Source organism: Etheostoma spectabile, chromosome 20 (genome assembly GCF_008692095.1).
Source record: "Etheostoma spectabile isolate EspeVRDwgs_2016 chromosome 20, UIUC_Espe_1.0, whole genome shotgun sequence".
NCBI classification, from domain to species: Eukaryota; Metazoa; Chordata; class Actinopteri; order Perciformes; family Percidae; genus Etheostoma; species Etheostoma spectabile.
The window spans coordinates 14,687,499-14,703,057 of record NC_045752.1 but is presented as its reverse complement, the minus strand read 5'-3'; the positions used below and the strand labels follow the sequence as shown (position 1 = coordinate 14,703,057).

The 15,559-nt window shown below is 38.9% G+C and overlaps 1 protein-coding gene across 2 annotated transcripts in view; it reads right to left on the bottom strand.

Annotated features, from left to right (window-relative positions):
* Positions 1-1,817: 1,817 nt before the first annotated feature.
* The window catches only part of syt14a (synaptotagmin XIVa), a 44,963-nt gene continuing 31,221 nt past the window's right edge, over positions 1,818-15,559 (bottom strand). For both annotated transcript variants that reach the window (XM_032500439.1, XM_032500440.1), the window contains 6 exons: positions 12,482-12,753; positions 11,950-12,399; positions 10,986-11,175; positions 10,182-10,238; positions 7,030-7,428; positions 1,818-6,626 (listed from right to left, as the gene is read on the bottom strand). In XM_032500439.1, coding sequence (XP_032356330.1) covers positions 7,115-7,428; positions 10,182-10,238; positions 10,986-11,175; positions 11,950-12,399; positions 12,482-12,753 — 1,283 coding nt within the window. In that variant the 3' untranslated portion in view covers positions 1,818-6,626; positions 7,030-7,114. The remainder of the gene's footprint in view (positions 6,627-7,029; positions 7,429-10,181; positions 10,239-10,985; positions 11,176-11,949; positions 12,400-12,481; positions 12,754-15,559) is intronic.

The following is a 15,559-nucleotide window of genomic DNA, read 5'->3' as shown; positions in this document are numbered from 1 at the left end:
CAATAAAATGGGAAATTATAGTGTTATAGTGTGTATAGTGTTGTAGTGTTGATTGAAAAATACTTTTTAAAAAATCTCACCACCACCACCACCACCACCACAATACAACCACTAACAGAATTTTTCACAAATCAGGTCTGCAAGCTCCAACTAACATTATTTTCTAAATTACAGGTAATTAAATCATTTTTTGATCAATCAAACATATTGTAAATAATCTGGTCTTCAACCTATTTGATTTACAACCTAATCTAAGACTGTGAAGAACAGCAAGAACCTGGAACCATCCAATGTTGGCCATTTTTTTATTAATACATTAACGTGGGGTGGTGAGGGCGCAGTGGATATGACACGTGTCTTTGGTGTGGGAGACCTGGGTTCAGCTCCCACTGCCATACATTAACCAATGTGTTCCTGAGCAAGACATGTATAAGCCATAGTTGCTCCAGAGGCGTGTGACCTGTGACACACAGTATCCAGCAATTATAAGTCGCTTTGGATAAAAAGCATCAGCTAAATGACATGTAATGGAACTTTAGCGAAACAGTTGCCACCTATTTACTAATCGAAAGATCGACTACTCATTGCAGCTCTAATCAAAATTGAGTAATCGCTTCAACTGTAATGTTTTTCATTGATACTAGTGGATTGATTTTGTGTGTTTGTAGGCTCACTTACATTACTCAGTCATCAACCCAGCAATTCACATAGAGCCTACATACATACATCCAATTTTACCTCATACTTGCCTATTAATCTTTTCATTTACCTTGTCAGATTATTCCCAATTTCTTTGAGCCTGTGCAAGAAATTTGTAATTGCCATAATTCCGACAGCACTTGAAGGCAACCTAACACTTTTTTTTATAGATTGGTTGTGTGTTAGAGATCTGCTCTGCAGGGATGTGACCGACAAAGAGAGGGGAGGGAGCAAGCCCCTCTCATCTGTCATGCATTTCCCCTCAGTCACTGAATCTTATTGTCCAGCATTTCTCCCCCTGGGCACTTTGTTTTGTGTTCAGCTGTGGAATGTGCTGGAGAACAGTTAATTGTAAAAACCTTATATCTCTGATCTTGTTTTCTCTCTTTAACTTTGTTTTACAACAGGCCCTTGCTAAAGCCTCTAAAAGATTCAGGTGTGTGCCAAGATCACACAAAGCAGGGGTGTCAATTCAGTCAGACCTGCAGTACATCACCGCAAAGTGTCTGCAGAGTGCATCTAAAATCTATGGCATGAAATATATGATCTTTATTTAGTTTGTGTGATGAAATGTAGCTCAAACAATGATCAGCTAAGAGGAAACACTGCCCGTAAGTACTCCCTATTGACATGCCTCATATATATATATAACCGTAGAAGTAAACCACTCACTATGAGAGCTTAAGGTAATCTGCTTTCAAACAAGAATTTTGTTTTTTTTTATAAAAATTATTGAAGACCAAATTTGCTTAACATTGCCAAATGAGCATGGAAATGCAATACTTGCTCCACCTGTTGGTTGTTTTGTGGCAACATGAACATTTTGTAGACTTAGGTAACTGTATTAGAGCAGAGCTGCACATCTAATTCAAAATGAACCTAAAGCCCAAAACTTTACCGTGTGAAAGGGTTCAACACTGTGTACAGAGTACAAAGTGGATGTTTGCTCATATTAACACTAGTGTAGTTGCTTTAGGGTAAATGAGACAAACAGACAGACAGACAGACACACAGACACACACACACACACACACACACACACACACACACACACACACACACACACACACACACAAATGTGATGTTATATGGTAGAACAAACTGCTCCAACACAAGTGTGTCTTTTCATTTTTTAAACAATATCACATATAAATTCTGTCTATCATAAATCAATTTGTAAGACATTTTACAATCCAAACTCAGCCTGAAGTACAGAAGAAAAGTACATGTATACGTACATTAAGACACTGTGACACAAGGTTGCTGAGTGAAAAACAGTAAGGCACCAATGCCATCTGTGGCATAGGTAGTTTCCAAACTAAATGAAAGAAAAAAAACACAACTTAAAACCAGCATTTAAACGGGGGATTTGTTGGAAATGTGTCAAGCAATTCAAAGCAAAAGAAACTTGACTGCAAAGCATAGCCATATTGATTTAAAAACCTTATTAGTGGAACACATCTTGTAAAAGATTAGCAGAAAATTGTTCCGTCTAGTCTTTGTGTTGGTTTCTACTGGAGCAAAGGATGGCCATAAATGAATTTTAAATGCAGCTGAATACCTTCTTGTGAAAATTGTGAAAAGTACTACTGAACACTAAACTTAGAATTTTAAATACTACTTTATTAATACCACTTAAACTAAAACCATGTATTTCAATGTAAGTGGTTTGAATTTCAAAACTTTCACAAATTCAAAGAGAGAGGTTATCAGTTTTTGTTTCTGAATTTCCCTTATCCAGTTTTAGCACCCTAAGGTGTTGTTTATGTGTTTTTAACTCCACTTGAAATTTTTGATCTGAAAATGACACGAATGTAGTTTTACTTTAATTTTGGGCACAATTTTCCATCTGAATTTGCATACCCTTAAACACATTTAAAATCAAGTGTGCATTCTAACCATTTTTTAAAAGGGGGATTTATCATTTATCATTTACATCATGTAAATCTCACATCTAGATATTCTGTTGATTGCAAGATTAAAATCCTTTTGACCTGTTTTTGCTTCCATGGCAAGGTAGCAAGACCCGATCTTCCCCAATTATTACATTTTACAATTTTTCTGTGAAGAGTTGTTGAGGAACATTTTGTCACTATTGTGCATCATTTAGGGATGCACAGAAATCTACTTCTTAACTGATAACAGGCTTGACTATGGAGCATCTGACACCCACTAACAGTGTGAAAGATCATACTATTTATATTCCTGTACACCTTCTGTGGATTTAACAAGATCCCTCCCCTTATTCTGCTGGCAGTTAAATGCAAGACATAAGAATTAATTTACTAAAGTCAAATCAAATGATCCAGCCCGATCATAAAACAAATATTGCATGAGTGAAATTTATTTTATGTATTTTTTACTTTTGGCAAAAGTACTAAAATTGTACTTTAGTTCTAGATCTATTCTATCTGTAAAGTGTCTTAAGATAACTCTAGTTGTGAATTGATACTATAAATAATATTGAATTGAAATTTGGATTCCAATGATATGATGTATCTCTACATCTGCAAGTGAGCAACTGCCAATCTTTTACATGGTGTGTTTGACTGTTGTGCTGTAAAGGCTGTGCTTCTGTTTCACACTGTTAAAAAGCATCAAAAGTCTTGACATATTGATTTTAAGATGAGCTCTGCTGGTTTCCATCATAACCCTTTGTGGTTTTAGAGCAGGGGATGTAAAGAGCACCAGAGCTACTAAGACATAACGCCTCTAAAACATAAAATAAAGGAACAGAATAAACAATAGCAATCCACAATAGCATTGCCCACAGGGTGGGTTAATATGTGAGTCACTATTTTACTGTCTGAACACAATTTCCTCCCCATTGACACCAAAATAGATAACATTTTAATTTACTGTATATAAAGTATATGCCAGACATTCAAGAAGTGTGTTACTGCGTTCTAAATACGTGTAAATATATTCAGAAATTGTTACAACCAACGAGAAAATACAACAACTATCACAACCCCCAACTGTACCTTTCCAGTCAACACACACAACCACACACACACACATACAACACATCCACTTGGTAAACACTGCACAAAACCAGCTTTCACCACAACCACAGGCACAGTAAAGAGTATATGTATTTTCTGTTGTCTGTAAGTGAAATGAAGTGAAAAGGTATCCAGAGCTAAACATCTAGTACAACCCATTTACATTTAGACATTCTGCAAGTTTGTCAACGCACACTGAGGCTCCTATGAAAACAGTTTGAATTCCCTTTAGTGAGGTTGAATGGTGCTGTGTGTGTGCTTCCTGTAATTATGGTCTGTGTGCTCTGAGGGTGTATCTGCGTCTGTTCTTGTACTGGGTCCACTTACAGTAATTTATGAACTGACTAAACCATAAGGCAAGGGATTCCGTGCGTGCAGCAACAGCACTTATTAGCACCAGAGCAGGTAAAAGAGATTAACAGGTATATTTTCTTTTCACTTGTTATCTTCACTGCTGTGTTATGTGACCAAATTATTTGGTACCCATAAAAAAGTGTCTTAAAATGGCTTTGATTATGCCTTTGACATTCTGTGTGACTTTTTTATAGTGCATGGAAACTCAAGATCACACAACCACCACAGTAACTACTACACATTTCTATATCTCAGTCTTTCATTGCTTCCACAAACTGGTGTTTTCGAAAAAATATCTAACAATGTGAAATGCTTAATTCTTCTCAGAGATCACTACTGAACTTTATCTCAGCAGCAATCATGACACTTCCATTGTCAGGTTATATGTCAAGAATTTTACTTGCCTGACATTTGCCTGTCTAAAATTATTTAGTTGATGTTTTGTATACCTAAGTTTAGGCTTAAACAATGGTGAGGGGTTTAGCCTCGGCAGTGTCGACTGAGATTCATAAAAAGTGTAATTCAACTCAAGTCTCCAAACTAATTCTTTATAAGTTCTCTGGAAACTGATCCAAAATGGCCTCCACTTCCTTGGCCTTGAAGATATCTTTGAACATGCCTCCGTTCCCAGAGTCCTGCATATATGAATGCAACAAGTAATTGCAATACATTTAAAGTAGACACATTGGGATGTGGCAAATTAAGCTTTGGCAAAGTAATAATCAGCAACATTCATCAACAACATAGTGATTTAACCTAAACTGTATCCATATTAAATTCATGAAACTTGTTTCTCTAAAGTCTCTGCCTCTGGCTTAAACAACAGACATCTGGAGAAATTCAAACTCAAGAACTAAGTAGAAAAGTAGACTGGGGGTGGAGTTTTCTCCCAGGCAGATCATGGCACTGGTGCTGCCCTGTTTACTCATATAACAAGAAAGTTTATATAATTAGTTAGCTAGCCGTGGTTAAAAAGGCAAAATGTGGTTTCATGTACCATAAAAATGGCTTAAAACCCCTGAAAACTGCTTCTTTAAAGCACTTCTCTGTAACATTGAGTATTCAATATAGCAAGTTAATGTTTGGAAATATAAATAATTTTTTAGTTAATATAATATTGAGCCACTCAAAAACTGTGGGTGTGGTTCCTGGTAACATTAGCAAACACCATGGCACACACTCCCACTAATGATTTATGGGTCTGTTCATGCCACCTGGGCATATCAGGGACCGCCCCCATGACGTTGTTTTTCCCATAGCGTTCACATGGTCGGGATGCGTGTTCTTCTTTTCTGTTTTTTGGCATTTGGTATAACAGCTTGTTGCATTATTGCCACCAACTGTTGGGCGTAGCCTAGAGCATCAAGTGTGTGAAAACATGGAGGACACAATAACAAAGGACACCCCAAAGCTCTTCATTTACACATTACGTTCCTCACTACAGTTTTTACAAGAGCTCAAAACATTGGCCTACTTGACTTGGATTGGTTTACTTGTGACTGGCAATAGCACTCTGTTGAAAACAATGGATGACTACAACCTTAATTGGATAGCACATTGGGGACATTGGCAAAATATATTACACGCATGTATGAATTTTCTATATTTAGGAAAGGTTTCTAACCATTTAACACATTTGAACGATGGTCGGCCGTGTTTCTGTACGTCAGTTCTCAACAACGCGTCACCAACTGAGAAACTCTGTTGGCAAAATCTAGCCCCAGTTTCCCACTTCTGATTCCAACATGAAATGACGTGAATGATGACAATTTCACTGGGGAAAACATTTTTACAATGCCCATGAACGCACGGTTAGATTCAAATGTTGCCTGCTTAAGTCTGACTGGTGCATGGTCATACATGACAGCATCACTTTTTTCCAACTAAGCCACGCCCACTTAAAACTAGTGAGGAAAAACAAGCATGACAAACACAAATATAAAAATATCTCGTCTAAAATAAACAAAACTGTTCTAACTTTAGTAGAAGATTTTGTGTTCACCGCACTGTAGTAAGATTGTCCCTATAATTTGAATATAACTACCTACTACTGATTTGAAAAGTGGCCGAGCACATCCATGTTCTGGCTTCGAAATTGTGAACTATTTTTGGTCAACCCTTAAATACGTGACAATACGTGACTTGTTGTATACAGGCAGAAAAACAAAGAGAGGGGCCATGTTTCATGTTTTAAACCTTTTGGTTAAGATTTAGAATAATCCTGATGTCAGTTGTTTGAGCTGTAGGTGTGGAAATGCAAAATTATCAGACAATAATTTACTCAACAACATAGCCCAGAACTTAGAAGAGGTCCCAGCTCAACCAGTTCAACTGACAAAAACAGAATGCCATCTACAGAGATGTGAAGGTCATTACAAGGTAATCCTTGAAAATAAATGACATCCCATTACTAGCCATACGACTAATCAATGGTGATTTTACAAATGCCATAAAAATGAATAATATGCTGTGCCAAGCTGAAACAACTGAGTGCAGACGCATGTTGTTCTGTCTTTTCCTTCATTCCCACTGACTCCTGGACGTCTGTCACATTCCTCTATCCCAGCTCAACATGACATCATGACTTTGCGTAAACATACACGCCATTTTTCTTAAGCCAAGTGGAGTGTTATCTGTACGCATTTTGAGCTAGCCACGCGTATGTCTACACGCCAAGTGTAATCGCGAGAAGAAAGCGACAGTTGACTTTAGGAACCGTGAGTTGGGGGGCACAATCCACGGTTTCCTGGGTGAAAGTTCTGTGTTTTACCCATCCACCACCCTGTCCCAATGCGGATTTTTGCCCTTTCATACTAGTTGCTACGGCGTAAATTCACACGCTATCACAAGATAATGTAAGTCAATGGAGGTGATGTTAAAAAACGAGTATGCGTCTTGATAACACGCCAATAATGGCATACAAATTGGCTTGTCATACATACGCCATTTCATGAGATCAGTCTGCCCAGCTGAACTCCCTTTCTCACTTGTCTGGGATGACAACTGCTCTGTGCAGTTATCCTCACGCACTCTCTTCATTTTATGTTTTCTTGCTGTTAGGACTCCAATAAACTGTGCCAGCGGCAAACCTGCTGTCCTTTAGACTCTTTCATCTGAGTCCAGTGGGTGAGCTCCTCCTCTCCAGAGCTGTTGAGGCCGAGCGAAATCCAGCCAATCATCTCCTTACGCTTCATGCTGCGCTTGTTGTAGACAGACAGAATAAGCGTGACGTCTGATAGCTGGAAAAGTGCTACCTGGAAGACAAACGTTTCTTTGTAGGTTGGGTTGGGCTGACCTCGACAGATGGACGTCTTACACTTGGACATCTCGTGGCCCATGGAGTTCAGTAAGGTCAGCTTAACATATGTATCTGGGCGAGAAACAGGCGGAGTAGACAATTAAAAGGGAAATGATGTAAACCTTTAGACAAATCTTTTAAATGCATGGCATCCAACTTGAGTGCTGGATCATTTGTGCAAAATCCTTATGTTTCTACAGTGAATTCTCTTTCAAATAAAGCATTACTACCTTCTGAAGCTGTGTTTCCTCTGCAGCAGGGTATGACCCATTTTCCCCAAAAACGTTTGTTCCTGCTACAATGTCACTGCAGTTGATGTATAAGATCATGAGCACATAGGATGCAGTTTTCTCCTGATCAAACACGAAACGCAGCATTGAGTGTTCCTGATAACAGAGCGAGAATTCAAAGGGTGCAAAGAGCGTTACTTCTGTCTTGTTGCTAGGCAACTACTGTACAGTATGTCTAACCTGAAGTAGGGGACACTGTTAAAGATATAAATGGATTGCAAAAAAGTTAGTAATGTGTCTGCCTGTGCTTAAGAGGATGAAGAGCCTTTTCCAAAACTGACAATGAAAAAATAACCAAAACATAAACCTAACACAAGATCCTGGTAATCAAACAGAAAACATAATCTTTAGACATGTTTCACACTAACAGTATTCAAGAATTTACCTTTTGTACATAACAGTTATGATACAGCTGTTTTCCATCTATTTCATTGTAAATCAGAGCATATTTTAAAAAAGAAATTCCCAATAATTCCCATTTAACTGAGAAAGAAAGGAGAAAAGGAAAAACACTAGCATTATCAAGTGATTCACCATTCACAGTTTTTCTTTTATACTCCTCATTTCCATGCATAAATCACGATTTGAACTGAAGCCACAAATTCAGCTGAAAGTAAACGAGGCAAGACTGGCAATCACAATGGGTCTTTGAGAGTGTTTCGCCCCTCGTCTACAACCATACTCAATAATAATGCTGTGTATTATGTTCCTGTCTAAGAGGGAGCATAAGGAATGAATTGCTGAGGCTTTCATACTGTCGAGTGCCAGCTGCCTTCCAACGCCTAGCTCACTGCCTCAAATCACACATTCAGTTGCTCTCTTTGACATAAAAGCACAGTGAAAAAAATAGCCTTGATTTCTTTTTCGACTGCTGCTGAATGGGCTCTGTAGAGCTGTGGATGTCTTAAGTGGTCAGTAGCGGTGATGCATGGCTCTTTGCTATTGTTGCTGAATGAGAGGGGCTGCGACTGATAATTAACTTGACTTGTCGGCTTGGTACTGTTTTGAAATTATGGAAAAGGAGCTCTGAAATTGCTCCGCATCTTTCACCGTGCTCTTTCCACTTTGTAAGATACACAAAGTCAATCAAGGCCTTCATAAGGATTTTGCACAAAGCTTTTTTTCAGTGTTACCAGATGTGACTATTTTCTAAATGCAATTTGTATACAGTACTTGGATACGCTATTGAGGGAAGCAAAAACAATATTAAAATTTGGCAGCTAGTCATTAATGGAAGACAGCAATTAATGGGAGGACAGTACAGTATGTGTCTTTAAGATGAATATGTATGCTCTACACTCTCACAGAAGTCATGTTTCTGTTTCATATGCTGTAAGCAGAACTGAAAAATGTCAAATAACACCCAAAGCATGCCAAAGTGTACTGTTTGAATAAAGCCAGCAGTGAATGACGCATAGCATTTCCTTCGAACTGGCCATCAGCCACCAAGCAAACCGGTTTGACAAGCATGAAAAGTGTTACTTCTGAGCGAAAAGACTTGCAGGCATCGCTTGCACGAACACAAGACACAACACAGGTAGTGAGAGTGGTTACAGGACTTGTGCATAAGACAAACACGTACACATTCGAAAAAATGAAGGGAACAGGGTTTACAACAAGCAGCTATCTTCATGGATACGTGTTAGAATTTTGAAGAGGGTGTGAAGGAGTAACAATGAAGAGTAATTGCCATAGTTCCTATTGCTGATTTTACAAGTAATGTTTGCATGATTTTATACTTTTGGGAAACAAGGGTATTCACGTTTTGCCAAGAGTTAGATGAGCATATTGATAGATTCTCATGCCTGTGTGCTAAATATGAAGTTACATAAAGGAGACCATGAGCTTAGCTTAGCATAAAGACTGCAAACAGGGGGAAACAGCAAGCCTGACTGTCTGTGTAATTTCCTATCTGCCTACCAGCAACTCTGAAGCGCACTGACTAACATGTTATTTCTCATTTGTTTAATCAATACAAAAAGGCAAGTATAAAAGTGGCAGGTTGCATTTTTACAAGGGTTATGTGCTACACTATCTCTTGGTGCAGTAACAGCCAGACAATCTGCGGAGATGGAACTCAGGGATTTTGTTACCACTGAACAAAGTTAGCTGTTTCCAGCCTTTATGCTAAGCTAAGCTAACCAGCTGTTGGCTGTAGCTTCATATTTCCTGTTCAGATACGTAAGTGGTATTGAGCTTCTCATCTAACTGGGCAAGAAACTGAAAATGTTAATTTCCCAATATGTCAAACTGTTGCTTTAATTAAAAAATAAAAAAAATCCGTCCTGACAGTTACAGTCACACACTTTTAGCAATAGCTATTGTGCTTGTACTTTTCTTGGTTGTCACATTCTTCTGTTTTCTGATACATTATTCTTTCTTTTTTGTTACAATTTTTACTTGCGGAAAAACATTTTACAGATATTATGGAAGCCACATAAATAACTAAAATAGATGCATCCATGAAGATAGTATGTATAAATCCATAGTTTAATATTGATCGCACTTCACTTTGCGGCAGGGACAGAGACTCACCTCTGATAATATAAACCTGTCCACCTATTAAGTGTTTTAGACAACAGAACAGCCCATCTGACAACAAGGGTTGGACAGCAGTAAGAAAAAACAACGGACCAAGATGTCATAAAGGTAGTAGGGTGAGAGAATTTCAGGTGCAGACATAACAGAAGATGTGAGGAAAGAGAAACAGGGTCAGAAGGTCAACAACACCTCACAAAGTTCAACAAGAGGCAGTTTTTTTTTGAACTTGTTGAAAACTGAGCAGTAAATGAGGGAAACCAGGGATCAAACCAGCGGACAACTGAAAAGGAGGTAATGCAGCTAAAATGGATAGATCAGACTGTGTCTCATTTGGAGACGTTTCAAGACATTTCTCTCTGTCTCAGTCTTAGTTGGACAGTTGAAAGCAAATAGCATTTTCTTTCATATATGTTTAACAAAGTCACTTTACGTCAGTTTCAATCACAGATGTTTCCAAATTATGGTTCAAGCTCCTTGTTTTCTGTGAGTGTGCAAGTGCCGTTTACAATATATACTTGCAGTATGTAAAATGAATGAATGAACACAAAAAAACAGTTGGTGGCATTTATGTATAGCTAATTTGTAAAAACTATAAATTAAATTAGGTGTAGAAAAACAATTTAACTGGTTGTGATATTTGCTGTGGAAGCATGATGCAAAGGTAAACCTGTATAATAATACATCCCAATGCACAAGCTCAACTTGTCCTTTTTTCTCATCTGAAACAGCTTGAGAAAATTGTTTACACTCATCACTGGTCTTTGGCAATGACTCAAATAAACGTTTTAGAGTACTTACTGGGTGGCTTGTTGGCAGACAGGTTTTTAAAATGGATGCCTTTGATGATCTCCACTGAGAGACGTCCTGTTGTGGCGTTGTACACCAGGCCCACGAGGATCTCTGGTGTGGAAGTCTGACTGACTGACTGGAATGATGAGGCGCTTTCACTGCATGTCATATCTGAAAGGCTGACTTGGGATTCACCACCCTGAAAATATTTGCAGACATTTAGAGGATTGTTCACTGGTATAACAAAAATCACAGTCAATGCTCCCCATATCCAGTGCAATATTGAGAATGTGTTTCAGTTCCTATTACCATTACCATTTTCCTTACGCTATCAACAGCATTCGCAAAAACCCAGTGTACAAATGCATTATAATGCCGATGACACTACTTAGCTAGCAATCTGGCAATATACTGATCGTTAAGACCTGCCCATAGTTAGTGTTGAAAAAGATGCATTTCCTTGTCAATGTTTACTTATTTTCCAGCACTATATGTTGCTCTTTTGCCAAATCACAAAAAGCAACGTAAGTAACAATAAAAGCCAAAGGCAAGTACACTTATATATGACAAATTCCCTGTTGAATATGTTAATAGACACTTGTGGTTTGAGATATGCCTGAGCTGCTTTTTTCCCGGCTGCTTTTCCTCTTTGTTATTCAAATTTCAGTTAAACTGATGCAAGATTTTAAATTCTAGGAAAAAGAACAAAAACAAACCACCACAACTAAAGACATTTGACTATGTCCTGATAAAATGGAGGCAGTGTCACACCACCATCTATCCCACAGACACATTAAACTAACAAGGCAAACTATAGCTGGTTGGATGTTTATATTCTCTTGAGCTGCAAAATATCACCCCATTCTAAATAAAATGTTATCCAAAAACATGAAAGAACGATCAACATAGAGGAGCAATTAGTGAAGCGTTGAGAGAGCGCTTAAAAGCCAACACCTGCTTTGATCCTACTTACCGGGAGAGCACAGCATGGGTCTAATATGACCGGCACAGACATTTTGCCCTGAAGGTTGAGCTTGGTGAGGTAGAACACCTTTTCCCCTAGCACCTTCTCCTTCTTCATCCGCCGCATACTATAAAGGCGCAATCGAATGGCGTAATTGCTGATCATCTCTGACTCCACCTGGCTAAAGCGGAAGGTCTCGGTGAAGATTGGGCACGGACCTCTCTGGATTCCTGTCTTGGCTCTCTGCTTCTTGGTGGGCAGCAGCACCAGGTGGACCTGCCAGGAGATGTTGCCTGTGCGTTTTAAGGCAGGAAGATCTGATACTGCCGTGATGGTGACTGCCAGTTGCTGATCCTCTGAGTCGTAGTCAAACACAACGTCCAGAGTGCCATATTTTGCAAGTGGATCTGGTTCATAACCTTTAGGGAGCTGAGCTGAGGATCCACGGGCTGACATGTCCTGAAGAAACCAAGGATTGTTCAGTTTGCAATAAAAACCACAATATACATTTCCAGTCATATCTTTGATCACTGGCATTTACCTCTGGGCTGAGCACAGCTGTACTGTCACTCGGTACATCCTCCTCGTAGCCCTTGTTGAGGTAACGCTCAGTCTCAGGGCCATCGCTGCACTCACTGGGGCATTTTCCAAAGGACAGGTGGGGACTGCCGCTGGTATAGGACAGATCACACTTGGCGTCTCCCAGATCAGACAGCGTACAGGACATCCTTGGAGAACCGTTCTCATCCTGGTAAGGAGGTGGCTGAAGCTCATCCAGCGGAGGCGTTCGTCTCATCCTCTGGATGCAGTTGGCTGGTTGGAGAGAAGTCAGAAGGGAGAGGATCACAATAATGTACACATTATGTATCATATGATGCCGAATTTGTACTTGAATGATATGGACAAAGTGGTTCTTGCTCTTTTTATTATTTTATTTTTGGTTCTTTTTAGCCATGCCAGCAACAGTGGTGTAGCGATGGCAACGTCGGTCGGATGTACAGGTTAACTACTTAGGTCTAGAGTAAGATTTCTCTTGTTGGATCAATTGCAATGAAATTTGGTACATTCACAGTCCCCAGAGAACAAAGCCTAATGACTTTGGTGATCCCTTGACTTTTTTATCTAAAAGCCACCACTACATTTTCATTTATCCAGTGAAATGTCTCAGCATCTCCTCGATTGATTGGCACAACATTATGTACAAACACTCATAGTTCTCAGACGATGTATCCTACTGACATTGGTGATCTCCCAACTAGGGCCAGTTTTGGTTTAGAATGAAATGTCTCAACAATTAGTTGATAGATTACTATACTAAAAAAAATGTTCTAGTGAGGTGCTGGCTTGCAGGTTGACATAAAATAAAACCGAATGGTAGCTGCACACATATAACTCTAATGCTTTTATTTCAATATATAAAGATAAACTTTTCATTCAACAGAGCTGCTGGCATGACTGTACAGTAGACACTACAACTGCAGCTATCACTTTAGGCAATGCAATACAATTTGATTTATATAGCATATTCTATACTCTGGATAATTCAGAGTGCTTTACATAAGACATGGACGGTCAAGTTTTCAAACGTAAACATCAGAGTAAACACCAAGGAAAAGATGGAGAAGATGAGCTCAAGCTAGCAAGAACATCTCTGCGGCCATCTAATGACTATGAGTCGCTCATCAGGATAGGGAAATGTAAACAGAATAAAGACAGAGAAAAAAGTGGAGATGGCTATCAGCTAAGACCCATGACTACGATCACGACGTGGACAAGCAAGACCATCTCTTGTCGAATGGTGAGCTGGGTGGCCTCCACGCCTGCGTCGGTTTCTAGCGGGGATGTCGGGAGCTGTGGTGTCCTTTTGCTGAGACTTGGCTAGATCCTGAGTGTCGGTGCCATTCAACCCGTGGCTCTTTTTCTATGTGCCGATCTAGCAGCCACATTCTGCCTCATGATGAATCATGCATAAGTTTAAGGAGCTGATGGCATTACATTTCACTGGAATTGTACCTCTTATGACTTCATGTGACATATAAATTTTTTTTTTAATTTACTGATTGAAAAATACACAAAAACAACACGTTGAAGAAAAGCAACAACAACAAAAAGATCTAAAGATACCTTGAATTTGAAGTAAACCCAATAGGAAACTAATATTTTTGCTTTGATTTAAAGGTGAGACATGTTAAAGCAAGTCTTTTAGAAATGTGTTTCACATCTGTGCAGCATTGCAGCTAAAAGCATCATTATTGGATTTGGGATATAGGGAAGATGATTATTAAAAAACGTGTGGTGATAAGTATAGGTTTTGTTTTTATTTAGAAGCAGAGTGAGTCACACTCTTAAATATCTTAATCCATTTATAACAATGCCAGATAACATGAGACACGGTGGAGAGAGAATGTTTACCCATGCTGTAATGACTTTACAGATTTTACACTAGATTACAACACAGCAAAGGCTGAATTTACTGACAGTGAAGCCCTCATTACTTAAGGCTTACACAGTCATTAATGCATATGCACTTCTGCATAGCCTTGCCATTTTATTTTATATTAACTGAATTTAAAGTAAATGTTTAATCTGTAGCTGCATCTCAGTAAATCTTATAGTATAATTTGGGTTCCTATATTCTGTTATAAAGTGTATTTTTCATGTAATTCTTAACCATTGTTATTTGCAATTTATCATATATTTCCTTCTCACTCTGGAGCTCATTCGGCCCATCCTTGTGAGCATTATGTGCTCTGAGAGAGGAATCTTTTGAATACACATCTTAAATAAAACACCAGATGTGCACCATTAAAGGATTGCACTGAATACTTCTTAATCTGCCACAGATTTCATGCCTCTCACCTTTCTAAATGATTCAGTTTGCCTGGAAGGCATAGAATAAGGCTATACTGAGAGTCTCTGTGCCACTTATAAAGAACCTTGAATAGTGTTGTCACTGCATTCTCAAATCTGCCTCCCTTGTCCAACTTGGATTAACAAAAATTAAGCAGCTGATGCTAATACTCCCATAGGGACACTGGTGAAGAGTGCTTTATACCCCGCCCAGTCTCTTGCAAAAAAAAGAAAGAAAACAAAAGATGAACAAGAAAATAACTTTGTCTCCATAACTTCTCCATAACACTGATGACGAAATCTTCCCAAATCATGAAACTTTCACTCTTAATAATGTCAGTGAGACGCCACCTCAAACTGTGGCAAGATGGAGGCAAAGGAGTCTCAACTAAGTGTCATGGAGGGCTTGATAAAAGGAGCAAATCCATTTTGAGTAGCTCTTTTCCTGCTGAGCCGGGGGCGGTTGATATGATGGAAGCTGCTGTGTAAAAGCACTACTCTTTTCTCCAGCCTGCTAATTGGGATGGTTACCATTCCTCCTCTTGTCTAACCCACTTCTTCACAGAGTTTCATCCCCTCTGTACTGGCAGTCGCCTTGTTTTTTTCTTCTTGTACTTCTGTAAGTGGGGGAACAGTTTGTGCTTTGTGAATCATGACTGTGAAACTCAGGTATAACCTAAATATCTTAGGTGACAAATGAGCGGAGCAACACTTCATTGTCCTTTCTATGGCTACAAGGATCTCATCTTGTGAAGAAAGCAAATTAGTG